The sequence below is a fragment of the Hibiscus syriacus genome, unplaced genomic scaffold (genome assembly GCF_006381635.1).
Source record: "Hibiscus syriacus cultivar Baekdansim isolate YM2019G1 unplaced genomic scaffold, ASM638163v2 tig00110630_pilon, whole genome shotgun sequence".
Classification (NCBI taxonomy): Eukaryota; Viridiplantae; Streptophyta; class Magnoliopsida; order Malvales; family Malvaceae; genus Hibiscus; species Hibiscus syriacus.
The window spans coordinates 798,653-821,939 of record NW_024062805.1 but is presented as its reverse complement, the minus strand read 5'-3'; the positions used below and the strand labels follow the sequence as shown (position 1 = coordinate 821,939).

Here is a 23,287-nt window from a genome sequence, read left to right as displayed (position 1 = left end):
ATTACCTTGTAATATTATATAAAATAATATAAAAATAAATATATTTAAATATTTATTATCATTCAATTTATTAATAGAAAAACAATTTAACTAATATGAACATCGTATAAAAATTATAGGTTTAAAATAATCGACATTTTAATATTTTTCTTTTGAATAATTTAAGATAATTATAAGATATTATTAGGGATAGATATGAGGTGGGGCCGACTGATTTTTTGGACGTCCCAATACTGACCTGAAAATATTTTGCTTATACCTAGTCTCCCCTCCGTCCTATAATTGTTAGCTTTTCGCCCACCTTGAACCTATCCCGACTTTATTAAACCCCGATCCTGACGCACCTCGACCTAAATATATTAATATTTTAAAACAATTAAAATAATATATTTTATAATAATATATATTATATTTTTAACAATTAAAACCCTATTTTAACATTATAAAATAAAAATATTTAAGTATATATAAGAGTTTATATCGAGTCAGGTCAGTGATTTTTTATCTTAAACTTAATCCCATCCTACCTTAAAACTATCTACTATATCCCGTCTCGTCCCGCCCTGAACCTCAAAATATCAACAAAAAATATTCTTATATAATCGGTTCGGGTCGGGATGCGACTTGTAGCATGCCTAAGAAGATGTTCAAGTAGGTTGACTCTGATTGTTTCGAATCTCGGAAGACAAGTAAGTGAAACCTGAAATAGGTTGTAAAAGAATGTTTAAGGGTGGTAGATGTAATGGGCGTAGGGTAGGCTTAGAAATGATGAAATATAATGAAGTGTGGGCTGTTTTGATGAAGGTTATGGCGAGGTGGTAAAGATGGTGTAAGGAAAATGTTGATGGTGATGAAAGGAAGATAGTATGAACAAAAAACAAGGAAAAACTTATGTTATGGGAAGCATAAACTTAACCCTCATAAGTTCAATGCTCAGCTGGTAACAAAGACTTGGACCCACTAGTTAGAGAACTAGAAACCACGAGTATCAAATGGAAGGTGTAACACCACAAGTACAATGACTTGATAAGTCAATATAGTTCAACAAAGAACAAGAAGAGAGAAATTCTCACAAAGTTTGATTGATGTGAATGAGATGTTTACAAATGACAAAAGCTTATCCTTCTATAAAATACAAAAGGGTGTGGCCAAATGGCCATGTAACTATTCGGCTAAGTGTGAACACATACGAAAGTTACATGTTTATTAATCTGAAAGTACTTGATACTTGATTTTGGCGTCTTACTTGCCATTCTTTCTCTTGGTGAAAAGAGTCTTATCTTTGATGGAACTTTTCATGGAAGGATGCTTGTATGAAAGGGTACTTTATGGAGAGGCAAAATTCTTGGCAAATGGTGACCTTTCATGAAGAGGTATGAGTTAAAATGGCGACTCTTGGCAGTAACTCTTCAAGAAAAGGTATGATATTTTGCAATGTAGCTCTCATGATGTTTGGAGGTGATATTTGATGAAGAGACATAACTCTTGGTGAAGAGACACGACTCTTGATGAAAATGTACGATGTTTGGTGAACAATCATGACTAGAATTTGTATCCTTTGGTGAAGATGTAGATCTTGAAATGGCACCTCTTGGTGAAAAGGCACGACTTGGAAAAACACCTCGTCATGAACAAGGTATGTCCCATGTAGAAATATTGTATCCTTTCCGCTCCTCAACTCACTTTCAGCTCCTCAGTTTAGCTTTGAACTCCCTTGCAGCTAACTTCACTCTAAAATATAGTTCATTAGCTTTAAGGTCCTTTACAGCTGGTTGAGCTTCAATTTCTTAGCTTTGAGGTCCTTGTTTAGCTTTGAGCTCCTTAGCAGTTGGTTTAACTTCATTACCTTAATCGTTTGTTCTTATAAAAGCAAAGTATGACATATAAGTAAACTATAGGATAAAGTATATAAAAATAAAGCCTATAACATAAACATCATGCACGCCTAAGTATGAATGAAATGCAAACATATGACAAATGAATAAAATGTATAAACTAAGATAATCATACATACTAGACATCCATCAAACTTAACATTTGCTTAAACATAAACACGTGGATAATAAAATATATGAATGATAATCATATAAAAAGTATAAGGAATGATGAATGGAAACATGTTATGATATCTTAATACATGATGTAAGATGCAAAGTATAATCATGACATAAATAGGAATGATATGAATGAAATAATAAACTAAGCATAATTAGGGATGACAATTTAACATAAATTCGACAGGTTTTGACTTGACCCATAATCATGACATAAATAGGAATGATATGAATGAAATAATAAACTAAGCATAATTAGGTATGACAATTTAACCCAAATTCGATAGATTTTGACCTGAACCGACTCGACCTAACCTGATAGGGTTAGATTTTTTTAAAAATTTTAGGTTCGGGTGGAGGGTGAAAAAATTCTGACCCGACCCGAGGATAATAATGTAATTTTTTTTAAAAATATATATTTTTAATTAAATCCTTATTTTTTATCGGGTCGGGTCAAGTCAAATTTATACTCTAAAAATTTGGGTTGAGTTAGAGTCGGGTGAAGGATATATATTTTTCAGATCGGGTGGAAGTTATAAAATTTTTTAATCGAATTGAATTTAGGTGGAGGATACATATTTTTCAGGTCGTGTCAGATTGACCAAAAACCCTACTTGTTATCATCCCTAAGCATAATGTAATATAAGTATGCATATTCATGATATAATATAAGCAAAGATGAGTAGGATAGTAAAAGCTTATCTTATTTCATCCTTATGAATAAAGATGAAAGTGTGGTGATTAAGAGTAGGCATTTGAGTAGGATCATATTAGATAATATTAGGTCGGGATTTGTTGGGTTCGACTATTTTAATTTTTCTTAGATATTATTTGTTCATATTATTTCTTTAACTTTAGATAATGTAGATACTTTACAGACATAAATGTTCACATCTAAAATTTTAAGAAAAAATATCACTCAATGAGTTCCTCAAAACTTTAATCTTTTTTAACAATGGTAATTGAATTTCATTAACAAAAACAAAAGAAGGAATCTGAGTTATAAGATATTATAAAAATGGGAATAATAGTCATTTAAAAATTTATATAAAAAAATCATTTCCTTAATGTTGAAAGTTATCGAAAATATAAATGTAACCCTTACACGGAGTTACATAAGGGTGGGGGTAAACGTTGAAGAGAGTTTTAAAATAAAGGATAAATCAAGGTCAAGTGTTTATAAAGCTAACCTCTCCATAAATTTTTCACAATTGTCCCTCGACGGTAGTTGTAGTGGTAGTGTAGCAGCAATGGCGATGCAAGGAGAAAAGACGAAAAAATCATCTCCAATATCTCTCCAACAATTCATCTCCAACATCACCCCTTTAATTGATTTGGAGAAGGTTCTTTCTTTCCTTTCTCTCTCCCTATAGATTTATACTTGATTATTCTGTAAATAACTTTTCAATCATCAAATAGCACCGAACCAGAGAAATTTTCATATTCTGTTCCGGCATTCTTCGACTCTGAAACTTTTGCGGTGATTTTGATGTAAAATATATTATTTTGTTCTTATATCGCTGTTGATTCCTTTTCTGTTTCTTCAAAGTTTTGATTAGAGAAATCTGTTTGTTTTTCAGGAAGCTGAGATATCAACTTCACTAAGTTCAGGAGCAGCAAGAAACTTGGACACTGCTCAAAAGAGGGGATCAATCATTCTAAATTTGAAGTGTGTCGATGCTCAGGTTGGTTTGTTTTCTTTGCTTTCTATATGGTCTTTGTGATACTTTTAATTAGCTTCCTTTGCTGGCTCTGTAAAGTAGACGGCAAGGGAAAATGGGAGGATACCGTTTTTGTTTTGTTAAAAGGAGTAAGGACCATGCTCAGAATTGTGTTTTAGAAAGGGCTCCAGTTTCTTATTCTTTATCCATGATTTGGTTTTGCAAATAGGCAGGGCTTATGGGGAAAACTCTACTTGAGTTCCAATCGACGAAAGGGGATGTTCTTCCGGCTCACAAGGTGAGGATTCTTGAAGTGGTATAGCTGGAAAATTTTTGGAATGTTTGTTGCTTTATTTGTTTTTTTCCATGATATTAATGAATATATTTTAAATTGCAGTAAAAAAACTTTTGTATTTTATTACTCTTTTGCTTTCAGTGAATCTTTTCTTGTATTTATTATAATTGCAACAACTGCTAATTGTGTGTGATTTTCCTCTCTATTATGCTGCTTGAAAACAAGTTTTCATATTTATACTGTACTATCTATTTTTCTTGAATGTAATGCTACTCTGGTTTTCAACAGTTGTCCGCCTTACTTCAGGATGGAACAATAAACACGGTTTGGGTCAAAATGTTCTAATTTAATTTCTTGAAAACGATGAATAACTAATTGATGTAAATAAGAAATGGCATAGGTTCACTTGCATTGGGTTATAACTGAGTGTATTTCCAATGAAAATGAAGAGAATTTTTTGTTTTGTTTTGAAATGCATGTTCCCTTCTTTTTATCAGCTAATGTTTTCCCCTTGCTGGCAATGCAGTTTGGAACCCATGATGTAGTTGTTCTAAAACCAAACAAGGCTGATTTAGGTTCTCCTTCTCTTGGGCAAGGTGTAGTTTACCGGTTGAAGGTAATTTTGATTTTATTAGAGATGGAGCATTGGTGTTGGGTTATTTCTTTATTGTTTTTGTTGCTTCATATCATGAATGGCCCTCCTCTGAAATTCTTTTAACTCTGATCCATGTGCATAGGATTCCTCAATCACAGTTGCTTTTGATGATGTCCCAGAAGATGGTTTAAATAGTCCCTTGCGTCTTGAAAAAGTGGCAAATGAGGTCTGGTATTCTGAATTTATTTTTCTTCCAGGTTTTTCATATTGGCTTCTTCAGTTACACAATGTGGACAATAGTTTTACCTTTTTATGTGTATTCAGACTTTCCTCGGTGCATTTCAAATCACTTCCAATTTTTTTACTTCTTATGTTTGTTGAAAAGTTTGTTCTGGTTGACCTGGGAATCATGTAGGAACTGAAATGTGAGGTTCTAGTGTTCATTTTTGCTGTTAACATCTAATTATATGTACAAGGCTAAAACTAGATTGAAAACTGTGGAATTAATATTGAATACATGATGGTTTACAAGATATATGGAGTTGGTACTGTCAATGCTTATAAAGAAAACATTTCACATATATAATGACCTGTGCAGGTGACATATCGTAGGATGAAAGATGCCTTGATAACGTTGAGTAAAGGTGTGCTGAAGGGTCCTGCTGCAGATCTAGTTCCTGTATTGTTCGGAGAGAGACAGCCAACAGTATCAAAGAAGGGCACTATCACATTCACTCCATTTAACAAAAACCTTGATCATTCACAGGTGCGTTGTATGGATTCATTGTTTTCATCTTTTCAAATAATTTACTTATTATTTCTTTTCACTGTGTTTCTTTTGTTTTTTTTCTGTTCTTCTCACACTGAATGGTGATGATTTTATGGTTAAAACCTGTTGGCATCAAAACATATTTACACGGCAAAACATATTTATAGGCATAATGCATACTATATGTTTTACAAACAAAAGATCATCCTTTTTGCCCTAATTTATTCATTAACCTTCTTTTGGGGATCAAGAAAGATGCCATTTTAAAGGCACTTTCATCAAAGGATGTATTTTTGCTGCATGGACCTCCTGGAACTGGAAAAACTACAACAGTTGTGGAAATTATACTACAAGAAGTGAAGCGAGGGTCCAAGATACTCGCTTGTGCTGCTTCAAATATTGCTGTTGACAACATTGTTGAGCGACTTGCCACACACAGGTACAATGGCCAAATATATTGGAAAGCATTCTTCAGCCTTAGCTAGTAAAGAAATCTTTCCGGATCTACCTCTGTCTCTGATCCTCACTGTTTTCTACTTTTGGGACCTTATGCCTGTAGAAGGACTATTGGTTTTTTTAGCAGATAAGAACCAAAGGCTTTAAACTACCCATTTTTTTTTCTCGTTTTTGTTTATTGCTCCTTTCACATGATTTCTGCTCAAACTTGAAATGTAAGTAGTTTTTGAGAATTAGGATGTCATATGATTACCTAATTTTCTTTGTTTCTTTTCTTCAGAGTAAAGCTTGTGAGATTGGGGCATCCGGCACGTTTACTACCTCAAGTTTTGGACAGTGCTCTCGATGCAAAGGTAAACCTTTGGTTTTTAAAAGGGAAAAAAAGGTTGACAATGAAATTTGGATGTTATTTTTTTAATATAGGAAGTCAGGAAAAGAATTTTTGTGGAAAAGACATGGGAAACGGATTTAGAGAAGAAAGAAGAAAAGACTTGGGAAAATGGGTCTGAGTAATAAGGTAATAGGTAATAAGTAATAAGAAAAGACTTGGGATCGTGGATGGGATTGAAATGTGTTTGGGAAGTAAAATTTTAATTTGTGTGACCCAATATATACTTTTATATTATTATTATTATTAAAGTTTTCAAATAATCAATTGTTATAATAAGTATGCATTTAGTTTATTTAATTAAATTTACTTATTTGATTAATTTTTTTTAAATTTAATTATATATTAATCAAAATATTAATATTTTTATTTGAGTGAAATATTTTGTATTAAAAAATTTATAAAAAATATTTAATCGTTGTACCCTGCTACACCGGTATCTTGATTTTCTAAAAGTTACCGTGTGGCTGTGTTCATGTTCTGTCATACTTTTATTGTGTCCGAGCTACACATACTTGAACGTTACCCCAGTCCAGTGTTTCACAGAGTTCTTTTAATGCTTTTATTTATGATTATGCGCTTTTGCTTATATGTTGAAAGGATGTCATGGATGCTTCTGGACAATGGTCTTTATCATTTTGTTATCCTTGGTTTTCCCGGGAAAGAAAATAAGTCTTCATGTTCTATTTCTGAGAATTGAGACCCAATCTCGTATCATCACTTCATTTGAGTAGCCATTCCCAAAGTGCAGATTTTCTTTTTGTGTTATCTATTCGCGGATATATCAGCAATAATGATGTTTCCTTTGTTTCCCGAGGCTTGTGTACTGTTCGAAGTGGATGCAACTCATGTTCTTGCATGTATTATTATTTTGATGCTACCACTTGTCTAAATCTTAGCGTGCTTAAATATTTTTTATTATTTGCTCCTAGGTTCTACGAGGTGATAATAGCTCTCTTGCAAATGATATACGTAAGGAAATGAAGGTACATGTTTATGCTATAATTTGAAGTTCCGGTTTGATATAGTAAAGCTAATACACTAAAGAACGATCTATACGTGTGACCTTTGTTTAGGTTTCTTTGTCCTAAAATCAAAAAAAAAAAAAAAAAGGTTTCTTCGTCCTAAAGTGGACTATAATGGCAATATATATTGTTTGAATTAGAGGTTTATCTGTTTAATTTGCATGCGGAATGCGTTTAGACATTCATGGCTTATCTGTTTGATATAGAAGCAAGATATTGTTTAATTTGGTATAAAGGAATTTTTCGTTTCGTGTGTTCTTCTGGAAACTCTACTTTTTTGCTTCAGGCACTAAATGGCAAATTATTGAAAACCAAAGACCGAAATACAAGGAGAGATATCCAGAAGGAGCTAAGAACTCTTTCAAAAGAAGAGCGGAAAAGGCAACAGCTTGCTGTGACTGATGTAATTAAGGACGCCAATGTCATATTGACAACCTTGACTGGTGCATGTTCTCGCAAACTAGACAACACTATGTTCGATTTGGTTATTATTGATGAAGCTGCTCAAGCTCTTGAAATTGCATGCTGGATGGCTCTACTCAAGGTAATAATCTATTGAAATAGTATGTAAAACAGAAAACAGATATGGAGTAACATTTTGTACAGATTAGAGGAAAATGTTTTTAGGAACTGGATCGTCATAAACCTGCTCATTTACATGGTTTTTCTGGCATCTAGTAGTATATAGTTTTCTTCAAGATTTATGAATGTAAAACCTACCTTCTTCCAGGTTTCAGTCTGTTATTTAATATATCTAAATGAAAATTGATATGTTATTTATAAGATTGTGGCTGAGCATCATCCTAGCCCGTAAAGCAATAGCAGATTACAGTCTGACCTAATATGCAATATCCTTATTTCAGGGCGCAAGATGTATACTTGCAGGGGACCATTTGCAGCTTCCTCCGACTATCCAGAGTGTTGTAGCCGAGAAGAAAGGGTTAGGAAGAACCCTTTTTGAACGCCTTGCAGATCAATATGGAGATGAAGTCATGTCCCTGCTCACTGTACAGTACCGCATGCATGAGCTTATTATGAATTGGTCATCTAAAGAGCTTTACAACAGCAAGGTACTGAGACTTTAGTTGTAAGCTTGCTTACATATTTAAGTTGTCGGTTATTAAAACATTTTGTTTCTCTTTCGGGTGCTGATGGCTATTATATCATTATTGCAGGTCAAAGCCCATTCTAATGTTGCTGCGCACATGCTCTTTGATCTTGAGAATGTTAAGAAGTCATCGTCAACTGAACCAACCCTTCTTCTCATAGACACCACTGGGTAAGCTGTTTATTATTGAAATTTGATTACCAGCAAGGGAACACATGAAATGGATTTAACTTTTCATTTAGTGAAATATTTTGACTATTTTATTTCTTGTAACAAAAGTGGGACCAAATGTGGGTAGTAGTCGATAAATGTGTGAAAATGAGGAACCGGTTTGAGTCCACCACAAGAGAGATCTCAAATGCGATGGGAGCCATATATGACTTTGATTTTAATTTGCTATAGGTGTGATATGGAAGAGAAGAAGAATGAGGAGGAGAGCACATTGAATGAAGGTGAAGCCGAGGTTTCTATTTCACATGCAAAGAGACTTGTTCAGGCTGGAGTCCCTGCTTCTGATATCGGAATTATTACCCCTTATGCTGCACAGGTAAAAAAGGTTTTATTCTGAAGTGGTCAATTGTCTCATCACTATGGACTTTCATAACTTTGATTGAAACATTGGAGGACTGAAACACTGTTATGAAGCTGTACCCTCTATTTCTATGCATAAACTCATAGATTCATTGATTTTGCAGGTGGTCTTACTGAAGATGTTGAAAAGCAATGAAGATAAGCTGAAGGATATGGAAATATCCACTGTCGATGGTTTCCAAGGTCGAGAGAAGGAAGCGATTATCATTTCAATGGTTCGGTCAAACTCAAAGAAAGAGGTATTTTTAAACTTCTCTGACTATTGTCAATGGATCCTTTTTGAGTATATGGTAGAAGTCAGTGTTAAATGATGAACTTCATTCTTGGGCTTTCTTATAATTCTGGAATGATATCAGGTTGGATTTTTAAGTGATCTAAGGCGAATGAATGTGGCTGTGACAAGAGCGAGAAGACAGTGTTGTGTTATATGTGACACCGAAACAGTGAGCAGTGATGGGTTCTTAAAGCGATTGGTTGAGTATTTTGAGGAGCATGGTGAGTATCTAAGTGCCTCAGAGTTCTGTAATGAATAAGTGAATAAATATCCGTGAGGACAACTTCATCACAATAGGATTTATGAGGTAATTTTATTCTGTTGGCTTTGGGGTGTTCTGTTCCGAGGAAAATTGGTATCCTCGTGCTATATACGTTTATCTGTAATTTGCAAAAGCAAATGGAAAGTGATGTGATAGACCATCTGGATTATGTGTTTGGTTTTATATTGTTATCAGAATAAGTAAAGCTTAGGCCTGAATACGACATGCAATAACTGAGCTATTGGACCCATCTAATTCCTTTATACAGGAAGAGTTAACTGAGAATTATAAGATGACATGAGATGATCTTACATGCAAAATCACTATATCTATCACTGGGATCTTGAATAACGTCGTTTGCAGTGCACATGTTTCTCCTTCATCTCTGTTGCAGTTTTATCCGTAGGAAACACTTTGGAACCATACTCCAAAATTCTCTTCCATGAAAATTTTCCATCGTAATTTGCACACTCCTGTACTCCCTTCTGCAAGTAATAAATAGCCGGTTGAAATCTTGCAAGAAATCATGGGTCATGTAGTATAAGCCACATGCTTGGTTACTTCACATTTCAGGAAGTACCAGAATTTCTTTAACACCAGTAGACAAGGATGTGAATGTAACTCTTAAATCTGGTCTAGACATCATGACTGAATCTCAGAGATTACAATAATTTATCACAATAACATAAATTATAACGTGCAGCTGCAGCACGTCTATATATAACCCAATAAATAAAGCGGAGTTTTCATTAAATAATGAATGCCAAGAAGTAAAGTCTCAAATCCCATAAAAGCGCAACATCTCAAAATTTCAATTACATTAAATAATTAATTTTGATTGAAAACTTTATTGAGAAAATCATAGTCTCCTATGGTACCTGAAGAAACGTATTATTAGTCGATCCTTCAAGTATCAATCGGAGTCTTAAAAGTCAGTGAAATCTAAACCGACAAAGATTGAAAGAGTGGGTTATAAAGCGCAAAGTATTCTCTAAATGCAACAAATATTAATAGTAAAACATAGATAACTCGTGCATGATGTAATCATGGTTTTCAGAATCGGCGAACCGGTCATGTTATCGGTTCATTGATTCAACTAGTCGAACCGGTCCGACCAGTCGGAAGAACCGGACGACGTCATAATTATTTAAAAAATTAAATAAAAATACCAAAAATATTTAATAAAAAATAATTTTTTATATCACAAGCCATATTTAAAGCAAGTCATAACATATATAAGTTAAAAACCATAAAATCAAGTGAAACAAAATGATTCAAACTAACTACAACATAATATTTAATGTAAAACATATTAAATATTAAATATAATTATATAACTATAATTAAAAAATAAATTTGGGGTTAAAAAATCATAACAAAATGATATTGTTTGGTTTAATTTTTTTTTTAAAAACAATCTCACATGGCTAAGAAACATAGAAGAGCATCCCAAAAGTCTAAAGAGTAAAAATATAAGAACAAAACAATCTCACATTGCTAAGAAACATAAAAGAGCATCACAACTAACTTCTATAAATAATAGAGTTAATTTGACATTCAAAATCATGGAGTCTTTTGGTGAGCATTGAGTGAACTATTCTTTAACTTCAATCAAGCTCGAATTTTAGGCTTCAATCGAGCTTCTAAATTTTTTTTTAGTTCAAGCCTTTTTGAGTTCAAGTTTCAATATTATATTTCGAGTTTGAGTTGAACTTGATAATTTTTAGCTTGCGAGTTTGAGTTGAGTTGAGCTTACTTTTAAAGTTTTCAAGTTCGAGTCGAGCTCAGCAATACTCGAGTTCGACTTGGCTCGTTTAACAAACGACGTTGTTTGGTTTATTTTTAAAAAACAAAAACAAAAATCCCGGTTTTTCTCGGTTTTTTCTGGTTTTTTCCGGTTTTCAACCGGTCCGGTTCGAACGGTTCAGCGGTTCTGGCCGGTTCACTAATAGCGGTTCAACCGGTTTAGATTGATCCGGACTAAGCAACGGTTCCCGGTTGAACCGGTTAAACCGACCGATCCGGTCCGGTTTTCAAAACAGAGGATGTAATACACAACATAATAGTTAGACAACAATAAAATAATTTATTCTTCATCAGAATAATATAAAAGTTCTCACAATCTTACGTTTTGTTATATATATACAAGATGATGACATTACTCTCCAAAGAGGTATCTGGACCTTCCTAAATAAGATCTATAGAGAAACAAAAATTAAAATGATACATTATCCTCCGAAGAGGCACTTGAGTTAACATTTATAGAGAAACTCAAACTAGAAATCATGAAACAAGATGAGAAGATTACCCTCCGAAGAGACACTCGAGATTACCGTAGATAGTATCAATACAGAAATTGAAACCATTATACAAATCATGCATATTACAACATTAATCAAGCTCAAATATGCTTGTGCAATATATAACAAAAAAATATGCCTACAGTTAGAACAATGCAATATAACAATGTAATTATGAACCGTCATGCACTCAAAACAATCCAATAACAAGTACATCAAATTAAACACAACACAAAAAATAAACATGTAGTTCATGTCAAGGAACACACCTATGTCAACTAAACGATACCAGCTAAACGATAACAGCTAAGCCCTATATTTTTCCTGGTCAGTAGTACTAGGTCTTGTCGAATGGGAACTTAATAATAATGTATTACATATGAGCACTAAAGCAATACATACTTAAACATAAACAACTAGTAATGCTTTTAACATAACTCACACGTATCTCGAGTTGAATGCGCAGAGTTCAGCTGAGTCGAACAGAGGTAGTTTGGATCTACTAGAGAGAGCTGCAGTGATATATAATTACCTTCATATTATAATATCAGAGTAAGATCATAAATTCTAGGATTTACTTAATATAAAATGTAACACAAAAACATAAATGTAACACAAAGCAATATAAGATGCAAAATGGAGCTTTTGAGTCAAAATTTGTAAATCAAACTACGAAAATGGACCCAAAACGTCAAAAACATAAACTTAATGGTCAACAATCATCGATCAACGATTCAGATTCAATCCAAGTTAGTGGTTTAGGTCCAGTTCGCGTCAGATTGGTTTAACCTCATAAACCGGTTTGATCGATTGTTGCAAATCTCTTCCACGCGCATAGAGGCGACGCATGGAACGACCTCTGGTGACTAGAACCGCATAAAACTTTCGAGATTCATATTTTAGGATTTGAGGATTCTTTTATCGAGGTTGGTTCGTGTCAGAGATTTGTGGAAATATGATTTTTTTGAAAAATTTGAAGCAATACATACCCGAAAATGGTGATAACAACGACACAAACAAATAGGAATACAAAGCTGAGTCAAACCGAGTCGACAATGACACCCATAACGATGCAAACATCGACAAAATGGAGACCAAATGCAATCAATCCTTTTACTTTCGAAAATTCTCATATATGCACCAATTTTAATAAAACTGTAAATTTAACCTTAACTTAGGGTGTGACATTGAACTTCAAAACTATCAACTCTTTATAACTACTAGAAGTAATCTATGACAGAAAGTAATTAGGCTGAGCATCTCTTCTTTATCTTTCTTCCATAGAACCTTCTTTCTATTACACAATCCGAGACAAATAAATAAAAGAAAAAAATATTATTAAAGTAGAAGGAACATTTTAGAGTAAAGAACCTGAATAATAACAGAGTATTGAACTTGAAACTGGTTTAGGCCTGCAACTAAACAGTTTCCTTAAGACAGATTTTCGGCCACTCATTGGTTCTCGAGATGTCTTGGTCGTCTGTCTCCCATGATACAACAACAATATGATCAGCACGCAATAACACAACTTTAGAGATCACAAACTTTATCTTGCTAGAGAATATCACCAAAAAAAAGAGAAAAAAAAAAGAGTTCTTGAATAGTGTTTAACCTAGCAGGTTAGTACGATATTTATAATGTTTCACAAGGGAGACAAATTGGGAATAATATATTCGGGCTATTAATTAGTATCCAAATAAAATAAAAATAATTAATTAATATTGCCTTAAATATATTTCGGTTGTTAATAAGTATCCAAATAAAATTGAAAATAATCAATTAACACCATATCATATCGAATATATTCGTGAATTGCAAGTAATATTTAAATTAAAAGGAAACCACATAATATCTTTTTTAATTCAGATTATTGAAAAACTTAAGAAAAATATTTAATTCATAGTGGGTATTTAAAATGTCCACAGGCCCCCGGAAGGCCCGATCTGTCTGGACATTCGTGTTGCCCACGCCATGTGGGTACACCCCCAACCCCAAAGGGTTTGGCGAGCTTGGATTTAGACTGCTCGCGCCTGCCCGTGAGGCACAATTTCAACCCAAGTCATTCAATGACTAGCAAGTTGGTTTGTGTATATAAACTATTTCCTTGCTTGATATCCCACCAATGTAGGATATGGGTTTTCCCATTTTCTTTACACGACAAAATTCACATGTACCATACTTTGAGAATAAATTTCTCATTCATCACTCAACTGTTTTGAGCATATGAGATACTTTTGTAAAGATCTCACATAGTAAAATATGAATCAGTAAATTCATCATTCGATTTTCCATCTTCACACTTAGAAAATATGCCTCAAGGTTTCCAATTTATCACATTTTTCCAATGATCCCCCATATGAATGAAATTGATGTTTTTATTAAAATATTTTGACTCGATGTGGTGATAAACCCTACGAACGATAGTTGCATAGAATCGATAGGTGTCATCCATTGAACCTTCCCTTGTGACAGTATATTTACTTCATGGCTAATTAGTAGATATGATATACTTGAACTGTTCTGTAGTTTGTGTAAATGATGATATACATCACACAACTATTTTTCTGACAAGCATGTTAGTTCTCACTGGTATGTCCATATAGCCATGGACATCGCCTAGTTCTACAAGAGTTTGGGAGAACTATGCCCTATAGTCTCCTTGAAGCAGCCACACTTCACTCTCACATAGGTGACTTATGTTGCTCAACTCATCGATGCACACGATGGTCATTAAAAACCTTGCTTAGCCTAAACCAATTTTGATCACTGTTTACATTATAGGAATAGACTTGGGATAAGAATCCCCTCACTGACCGCACACAATTTATGTAATTATGTTGTCCCTTTGAACCTAGATCTAGGGATTTATTGTCAACAAGGTAGGGTTTTCCTTCACATAACACCTTTAATTTCCATGAACTTTAGTCCTATTCCTTTAGATGTTTTCTCAACTTGATTTCAATTTAACCCTTTGGTTAGTGGATCTACGATGTTATCCTTTGATCTTATAAAATTAATAGAGATAACTCCATTTAAGATCATATATCTAATAGTATTGTGTTGATGACACATATGTCTCGATTTACCTTTATACATAAAATTCTATGCTCTAGCAATTATTGCTTGGTTGTCACAGTAAATACATACTGTAGGCACATGTTTTGGCCATTCAGGTATGTCCTCAGTAAAATATCGAATTCATTCTACTTCTTCTCTAGACTTATTTAGAGCTATAAACTCAGATTCCATTATGGGTCTAGTTATAACCGTTTGTCTTGAGGATTTCCATGACACAGCTCCTCCTCCCAAAGTGAATATATATACACTTGTACATTTGGTGTCTTGAGTATATGATATCCAACTAGCATCGGAGTATCCTTCTAAGATGATAGGTTCTTTGGAATAATGCAATCCACAGTCTCGAGTATATCTGAGATATCTCAATATCCTCGTTATCTCTTTCTAGTGGCCTTTTCCTGGATTGCTTGTAAATCTACTTACATTGCTCACAGTAAAAGTGATGTCTGATCTAGTGCAGTTCATAAGATACATTAGATTGCCTATGACCCATGTATATTCCATTTGATGAACACATTTAACATGATTTTTTAGGCAAATGTATTGGGGTTCTGGCTATATCAGAATCATCCTTGTTAAATTTCTTAAGAATCTTGTCCATATAGTGTAATTGAGTTAATATGAGGCCTTCAGATGACCTTTTAATTTATATGCCCAAAATAGTTTCGGTCAATCCCTCATATTTCATGTCAAACCTTGACTTTAACATGTCTTTGATACATTTTACCATTTATTTGTTACTTCCAACAATGAGTATGTCATCAACATATAAATATAGAATCACATAGCCTATGTCTGTGTTTTTGGCATATACACACTTGTCACACTTATTTATCTTGAAGTCATTTGTAATCATAACATTATTGAACTTTTCATGTCATTATTTGGTGTTTATTTAAGTCCATACAAAGACTTCACAAGTCTACATACTTTTCTTTCTTTTCTTGAGACTACATGACCCTCAGGTTGTTCCATGTATATTTCTTAATCAAGATCTCCATTTAGAAAAACAGTTTTAACATCCATTTGATATACTTCTAGATTTAGTAAAGTAGGAATTACAAGTATCATTCTTATGGATGTTATTCTTGATACATGAGAGTATGCATCAAAATAATCAATGCATTCCTTTTGTCAATGAACTTTTATTACCAATCTAGACTTATCAAATTTTCCATCTACTTTCATTTTTTTGTTTGAAAATCCATTTCGAACTTAGTGGTTTTAATTCTGGAGGAAGATCCACTAATTCTCATGTATGATTTTGCATGATGGAAACGATCTCACTTTTAATGGATTCCTTCCATAAGGTGCCTTCCAAAGATCGTATAGCATCATTATACGCTCGAGGTTCAGCCTCTAGCATATAAGTTAGGAAATCTGATCCAAAAGATCCTTCCACCCTATCTCGTTTGCTCATTCTTATCTCAATTTTAGTTTCAACCTCTTATTTATCATCTAGACTATCTCCATTGTTAGTCTCTAAAGTTTATTTTATTAAACTATGATCAACCACCCTAAACTTGTAAGGGAATACATCTTCAAATAATGACATATTCTTTGATTCCATTATTGTGTTCTTATGAATCTCATAATTCTTTGATTCATATACAAAAAACTGATATGCATTGCTATGTTATACATAGCCAATATAAATGCAATCCACAGTTTTAGAACCTATTTTCATTTGTTTTGGTAATGGGGCCATTACCTTGGCAAGACACTCCCACATTTTCAAGTGTTTGTATGAAGGGTTTCAGTCTTTCCATAACTCATATGGTGTCTTATCTTTTTTCTTTCGGGGTACCTTATTTAAAAGGTAATTTGATGAAAGAACATCTTCCCCCACATATTTTGTGATATCCCGGAGCTTCCTAACAAAGCGTTCATCATTTCTCTTAGAGTCTGATTTTTATGTTCGACTACTCCATTAGATTGAGGAAAATAGGGTGGAGTTACTTCGTGAATAATACTATGTTGTGAACAAAATTCACCAAATGGTTTAACATATTCACCACCACGATCACTTCTCACCATCTTAATCCTTTTATTAAGTTGGTTTTTGATTTCCTGCTTATAGAGTTTAAATTTCTCTATAGTTTCATCTTTGCTCTTGAGTAAATAGACATAGCAGTACTTCATGATATCGTCAATGAAGGTAATAAAATATTTATTCCCTCATCTCATTTTTACAAATTTTATGTCATAAATGTAACTATGCATTAAATCAAGAGGTTCATTATTTCGTTCAACTGTTTGAAACGAAAATCTTGTTAATTTTGCCTCAACACATGTTTCACATTTATGTTTATAATTGATGATAAATGGAGGGATGTGTTCCAAATTAATTAACCTACGTAAGGCATCATTATTAACATGTCCAATCCTATCATGCCATAAACTAAATGACCCAAGCATATAAACGGAAGAAGAAGTGATATTCTTATTCATACTTTTGGCTTTTACAGAGATTTCATTTAGTTTCCACATATCATTAGATACACACCCTCTACCCACAAACATTCCCCTTAAACAGAATTAACTTTTGGGATTCAAACACCATCCTAAAGCCGTGAACACTTAAGAGTGTCCCAGATACAAGATTCTTTCTAAAGTCAGGAACATACAATACATTTTGTAGCTTGAGTTTTGTTCTAGAAGTCATCTTCAAGACCATAGTACCCTTTCCCTTGATCTTGAAAGTCACATCATTGCCCATGTAAAGCTTATCCCCATTTCTGTAAGGTATCAACTTAGTAAAGGAATCCTTGTTGCAACAGATATGTCGTGTGGCTCTAGTATCGAGCCACCATTCTCTTAGGTTAGAGCCAACCAAGTTGACTTCAGATATCACAACACATAGATCCAAATTCTCCATGTTCTTAACAATTCCTTCCACAACATTTGCCTCATGAGCTTTGACTTTCTTTGGTTGTCTGCATTTAGTAGACTTGTGCCTCATTTTTTCACAGTTGTAGCACTTTCCCTGGAACTTTTCCTTCTTGGAAATTCCTCCTTTAGGTCCCAACTTTGACATATTCTTGGGATGGTTTCCCTTCTTGAAGTTCTTGGTTTCAACCATATTCGCCTTAGCCTCCTTGAAGGATTCATTGTTGAGCTTTTTTCCATTAACTTTATTGTCATCTTCAATACAAAGTCTGACAATAGGTTCCTCCATGGTCATTTCCTTCCTCTTATGCTTCTAGTAATTCTTGAAGTCATTCCATCTGGGAGGTAGCTGCCACTTGGAATAATTCCCTTATAACCATATTCTCAGCGATAATTCCGTTAATAATCAGTTGGAATTCCTCCACTTGCTTTACTACTGGTTTGGAATCAACCATAGCATACTTCAAGAATCTAACAACTAAAAATATTTTAGCTCCAACATCTTCGAATTGATATTTATGGTCTAAAGCCTCCCATAATTTCTTTGTTGTCTAATACGTATAATACACTGAATATAGTGAATCATGTAAATAGTTCAGGATATAATTCCTGCATATGAAGTCAGCGTGCTTCCAAGCTTCAACCAAATTGAATGCAATGATATTATCCATATCTCATTCTCCTTCTTTAAAGGAATGAGGATATTTCTTTAGGTACTTAGCATAGCTTACCATGGTTAGATAAAACCACATCTTTTGCAACCATATCTTGAAAATTTCCCCACAAAATTTCAATGGCCTCTCGCTATGGTTAACTGCCACTGCTGATTGATTCGCATTCGGCTTATGAACTGGAATCATCATTCTAGTATCCAAACTGGGAAACCTACTAGAATCTGTTCCTTCCATTGTTCTATAAAAGAAACATAAACAGAATTAGTAACCAATATTACTACATTGACAATTTTTGTCAAAACTGATTTGTCCACTCTAAAAAAAACCAGTTAAAACATCATGATAATTCCTGAAAACGAATTAATTTGCTTCGATTTTGACAAGTTTTCTGGCTAGTCCCGGATTTGTTCTCAAAAAGGTAGAAACAAATTAAATTTGGAATAGAGGTTGTGAAGCTATTGTTATGGCTTGGGAATCAACATTGCAAGAAATAAATTAAATCTGCAATAGTATCTATATGTTTTCAATGTAATACCACAAAAAAATTGGCTAGTGATAAAATTGAATAAATTGAAAGTTTGGTGTCCAAAGTATAAATTGGGAAAAGTTTAGGAACAAAAATAATAATTTTTTAAAATATGTATTTTATCTTGTAAATGAATAGTTTACCACAAAGAATGAAGTTTTGGTGTTACTTAGAATTTTGGTTTAAAGTGTTAAAATTTGAGAAAATTTTGGATAGTTAGATTGAATAGAAAGTTCAAGATATTTTGTTGGATGATAGGGTAAGGGTAAAAATATTATTTTCACGCTTTAAAATGTTAGGGTTCAATATGGACAATTGGATTTAAGTTAATTTTCCATGCTAAATCTAAGTCATTGGATGAAAATTGACAAGATTGTAATTATGGATTTTTTTTCAAAGACAAAGTTGGTAACTACTAACTCACTAACTCCATGGATTCATCTTGGCCCTTGGATGAAAAATTGGTCATTTAGCGCATTTAGGAGCCTTGGATTTAAAGGTAAATTAGTTATTTTCCATTAAAATAAATTTTAATTTCATTTGGTGATTAAAGCGGACAAAGTGGTTTCATTAAGTGAGAAAGAAAAATCAATAAATTGTTCATCTTTTCTTCATTGCAATCGTGTGTTACGAAGGTAAGATAGAACTTTCTTTTGATGTTTCAAGCCTTTTGATTAAGAATTTTTTATGAACCCATGAAATACAAATTTTATTTACATTAAATTCTTTATCATTTGGTACCTTTAATTCATGGTTTTCTCATGTGTATGCTTATATTTAGAAGGTGTTATATTTTAGGGTTATGTTGATTTATGAGATTTAAGTCTTTAATATTATGGGTTTGGTTTTTTATCCTTTTAATGTTTGAAAGATGATAAAAATCTATAGAAAATGACATATAATATATTCGACCAATTGAAGAAATTCATGGAACTTGGATTTTGATTTGGTGTTTGATGTATAAATGATTATGATGTTTAGATATGATGTTCGGAAGAATAATTCATACTTGAATCAAGTTGGAAATCATATCTTGTTAGGATAATGATTTTCGGTCATTGTAGATAATTTTAAGAAAAATTATTCAATGTTATTTTAATGTTTGACATGTTGAAGTAATGATTTATAAGCTTTAGAATGTTGTTTGGATCAAATGCAAGCATGAATACCTCTAGAGGTCAATTCCACATATGTAAGAAATAAAGGGTTGATGATTAAATTTTATGGAAATTAATGTTGCATTCTTGAAGGAATTTTTGGAAGCTTGAATTCAAAGTTAAATCTCAAGGGACAATTTCGATAATTGATGAAAATATTGGGAATAATTTTGAAAGAATACATTTTGAAGTGTATAAGTGAATGATTAGTGTTCAAACTTCATTTTAGTGGTTAGATTGTGACATTGGTCATATTTAAACTAGTGTAATTGCTTTTTGTATGGAATTTGGGAAATTGTTCATGTTTACATCGATATAAGTATGAGTATATAAAATTTGTGAGTATAGAGTTCTTATGTGATTTACCCTTTGAATTTGATATTGAGATATTCGAAGATAAAATATGAGGTTTAAGCGAGATTTTGGTATTTAAGGATTTTATGAATCCTATGAAGTGTAATTAAATTCGATTGAGAATCAAATGATTTTTTTAGAATTTTTTTATATTTTTGTGCATTGTTAGAATGAATTCTAACATATTTCATTGATTTTTAGTTACTATGTAATTTATGTGTGTGAACAATCATAGTTCAATCGAGGTGAAATGAATAACAAAGGAAATGAAGATAGCTTTTATAAAGCTTTAGGGAAAATTACATTCTGGTCGATATTTAAAGTCGAGTTGAGTGCATGTTTATGGTGTTTTTTATGTTAAAGTGGAAACATTGACTTACAACGAGCCAGTGAATTAGTTAATATGATAAGAAGTGACTCTTGAATGTTATGTGACTGTATGATATATGTATTGAGGTAAATATGCATATAAAAAATTAATTGAATTAGTGACCAAGTTAGATATGAAAAATAAGAAAAACAACCTAAATTTTATGGTCTTGACAGTAGATTCACAAAATCACCATAAATTCTATAAAGACGTTTAGAATGTGATTTTATACTATTTTAATCGTATATTAGTATAGCCTCGTTTAAAATAAATGAAAATTGATTTCAATGTGTATATTAAAATATGTGAATTTTTAACCAATGATAGGTCCGAAAATAAGGCAGTTGTTTATGCTCTAGATAGATTATGGAAATTAGATTAGAAAATCTGTCATAAATTGTACATGTTAAACTATAAAAATTAATTTATATAACTGAATTTGTATTCTGATATAGTTTATAATAAAACAAACATACTTAAATTCTAGTGTGTATATTAATACAGAAAATTAATTTCTTTAAAGGTAGCGCAATCTATCATACTAGAAAAATGAGAGGTAAATCATGCATTTGATTATACAATGATGTTGTATGTCATCGTAAATGATTAAGAGAAGAAAACTCTACTATATTGGTGTGATACTTATGATATCTATTATATTATGGACATATTAATTATGTGTCAAAAGTTGAATATAAAATGCTAGTTTATTATATCACCGTAAAGGATTGCTAGTTTATGTATGATGATATATCATTATGAGCTACCCAATGTTAAATTATATTGACATACTTTTCCATGGATGAAATAAATATTGAATATATGCCCAAGTATATAATTGAGGGACATATGTATAGTAAGCAGGCCATAGAATCTAGCAGCACGTTGCATACTCAATTTAGCATTATAGTGTATAATAGCACACTTAGTGCAAGTGGTGGGCATGACCTTATGTGAATATATAAATTGCACTTTGGTGCATATTTTGACTTGTGTAACTAAGATTATCATAGACTTATATTTGTTATATAATTATTGGATAATAAATGATAAACATATGAATAAGCTTATGAGCTTGAAATAAATGGTTAGTATATTAGTAAGAAATTATATACACTATTTATTTCATGTTAATATATGGTAACATGATGGTGATACAAGTACAATGATCATGATGTATTGAGTATTATTATTTATTTATATTTATATTGTATTGCACTGATTATTATTAATGTCTTACTAAGTGTATACTTATAGTATATGATGATTTTCATGCGAAGGTTAAGAGCAAAGATCGAAGTAAGGAGTGCATGGCATTTTATTTATCAAGAAGCATGTCTACAATATTATTAATGACATCCATATGATTGATTTTAACTGTACTAGATGCATGTATATTTTATTAGTATTGGTATAATCTTTGCTAAAACATAGTTTGTAATAAGTCTATATTGACATGAAACTTATTATATTTATTATGTGATGAACATGTTGATTATGTGTCAAAAGTTGAATATAAAATACATGGATCGCTACTTTAAGTATGATGATGTATCATGAAAGTTATTTCGTATATGAACTACCCAATGTTGAATTATATTGATATACTTTTCATGGATGAAATAAATATTGACTACCCAAGTATGTCATTTAGAGAAAGAGGTATAGTTGGCATACCATAAAGTTCAACAACACGTTGCATACTCAGTTTAATAGTATAGTATGTAATAGGACCTCTAATGCAAATGGTGGATACAACTTTATGTGTATAATGGTGGACACGACCTTATGTGTATATATATTCACACTTTGGTCATATTTTACCTCGTGTACCCAGGGCTCTCATAGACTTTTATTTGGAGTATTTTATTGGTTAATAAATGATAAACAAGTGAATAAACTTATGAACTTATGAAATAAATTGTTAGTCTATTGGTAAAAAAATATATACATTATTTATTTTATGTTAATATATGATAACATGTTGTTGATATAGGTACAATGATCATGATGCATTGAATATTGTTATTTATTTACATATATGTTGTATTGCACTGAATATTATTAATGCTTCACTAAGTGTATACTTAGCATGTGATGATTTTCATGCGTAGGTTAAAAGAAAAGATCGAAGTAAGGAATGCATGGTATCTTATCTATCAAGAAGTATGTCTATAATATCAGTAATGACATCCATCTGATTGATTTTGACTGTACTTATTGGCATGAATATGTTATTAGTATTGCTATAACCTATCCTCAGACATAGTTTATAATAAGTCATAAGCTAGCTTATGTTAGTCATTGATGATTTATAGTTTATTGTTAAGTTAAGAAATGGTTTTAAAGAAACAAATTTTTACTGATTTTCGAAAAGAATTGTTTTGTAAGTTTTATATGACATTTTTGACTCATGTTCGGTGACATATATGGGAAGGGGTATTACATCCAGAATTTCCAA

General features: G+C 32.3%; 1 protein-coding gene and 1 long non-coding RNA gene across 3 annotated transcripts; both read left to right on the top strand.

Annotated features, from left to right (window-relative positions):
- Positions 1-3,238: 3,238 nt before the first annotated feature.
- Positions 3,239-9,640, top strand: LOC120136414 (DNA-binding protein SMUBP-2-like). Of its 2 annotated transcripts, none has more exons than XM_039152464.1 (15): positions 3,239-3,397; positions 3,635-3,739; positions 3,945-4,013; positions 4,537-4,626; positions 4,748-4,831; positions 5,204-5,371; positions 5,626-5,813; positions 6,111-6,183; positions 7,151-7,204; positions 7,530-7,787; positions 8,107-8,313; positions 8,419-8,522; positions 8,754-8,898; positions 9,047-9,181; positions 9,299-9,640. In XM_039152464.1, exons 1-15 carry the CDS (start codon positions 3,305-3,307, stop codon positions 9,473-9,475), a joined length of 1,950 nt encoding a protein of 649 aa, XP_039008395.1. In that variant the 5' UTR covers positions 3,239-3,304; the 3' UTR covers positions 9,476-9,640. The 2 variants fall into 2 exon arrangements, with proteins under 2 accessions (XP_039008395.1, XP_039008396.1); XM_039152465.1 differs by having other exon boundaries at positions 3,379-3,397; positions 3,949-4,013.
- Positions 9,641-9,900: 260 nt separating this feature from the next.
- LOC120136468 lies at positions 9,901-22,522 on the top strand. The gene is made up of 3 exons (XR_005517345.1): positions 9,901-10,034; positions 12,541-12,545; positions 22,511-22,522. It is a non-coding gene; the product is annotated as an uncharacterized LOC120136468 (long non-coding RNA).
- Positions 22,523-23,287: the final 765 nt, after the last annotated feature.

Excerpts from the sequence above, each read along its gene's own strand:
- LOC120136414 (XM_039152464.1), top strand. The coding sequence starts at position 3,305 with ATGGCGATGCAAGGAGAAAAGACGAAAAAATCATCTCCAATATCTCTC. Across the intron at positions 3,398-3,634 it reads CTTTAATTGATTTGGAGAAG|GAAGCTGAGATATCAACTTC; the intron begins GTTCTTTCTTTC and ends TTTGTTTTTCAG. Across the intron at positions 9,182-9,298 it reads GGTCAAACTCAAAGAAAGAG|GTTGGATTTTTAAGTGATCT; the intron begins GTATTTTTAAAC and ends GAATGATATCAG.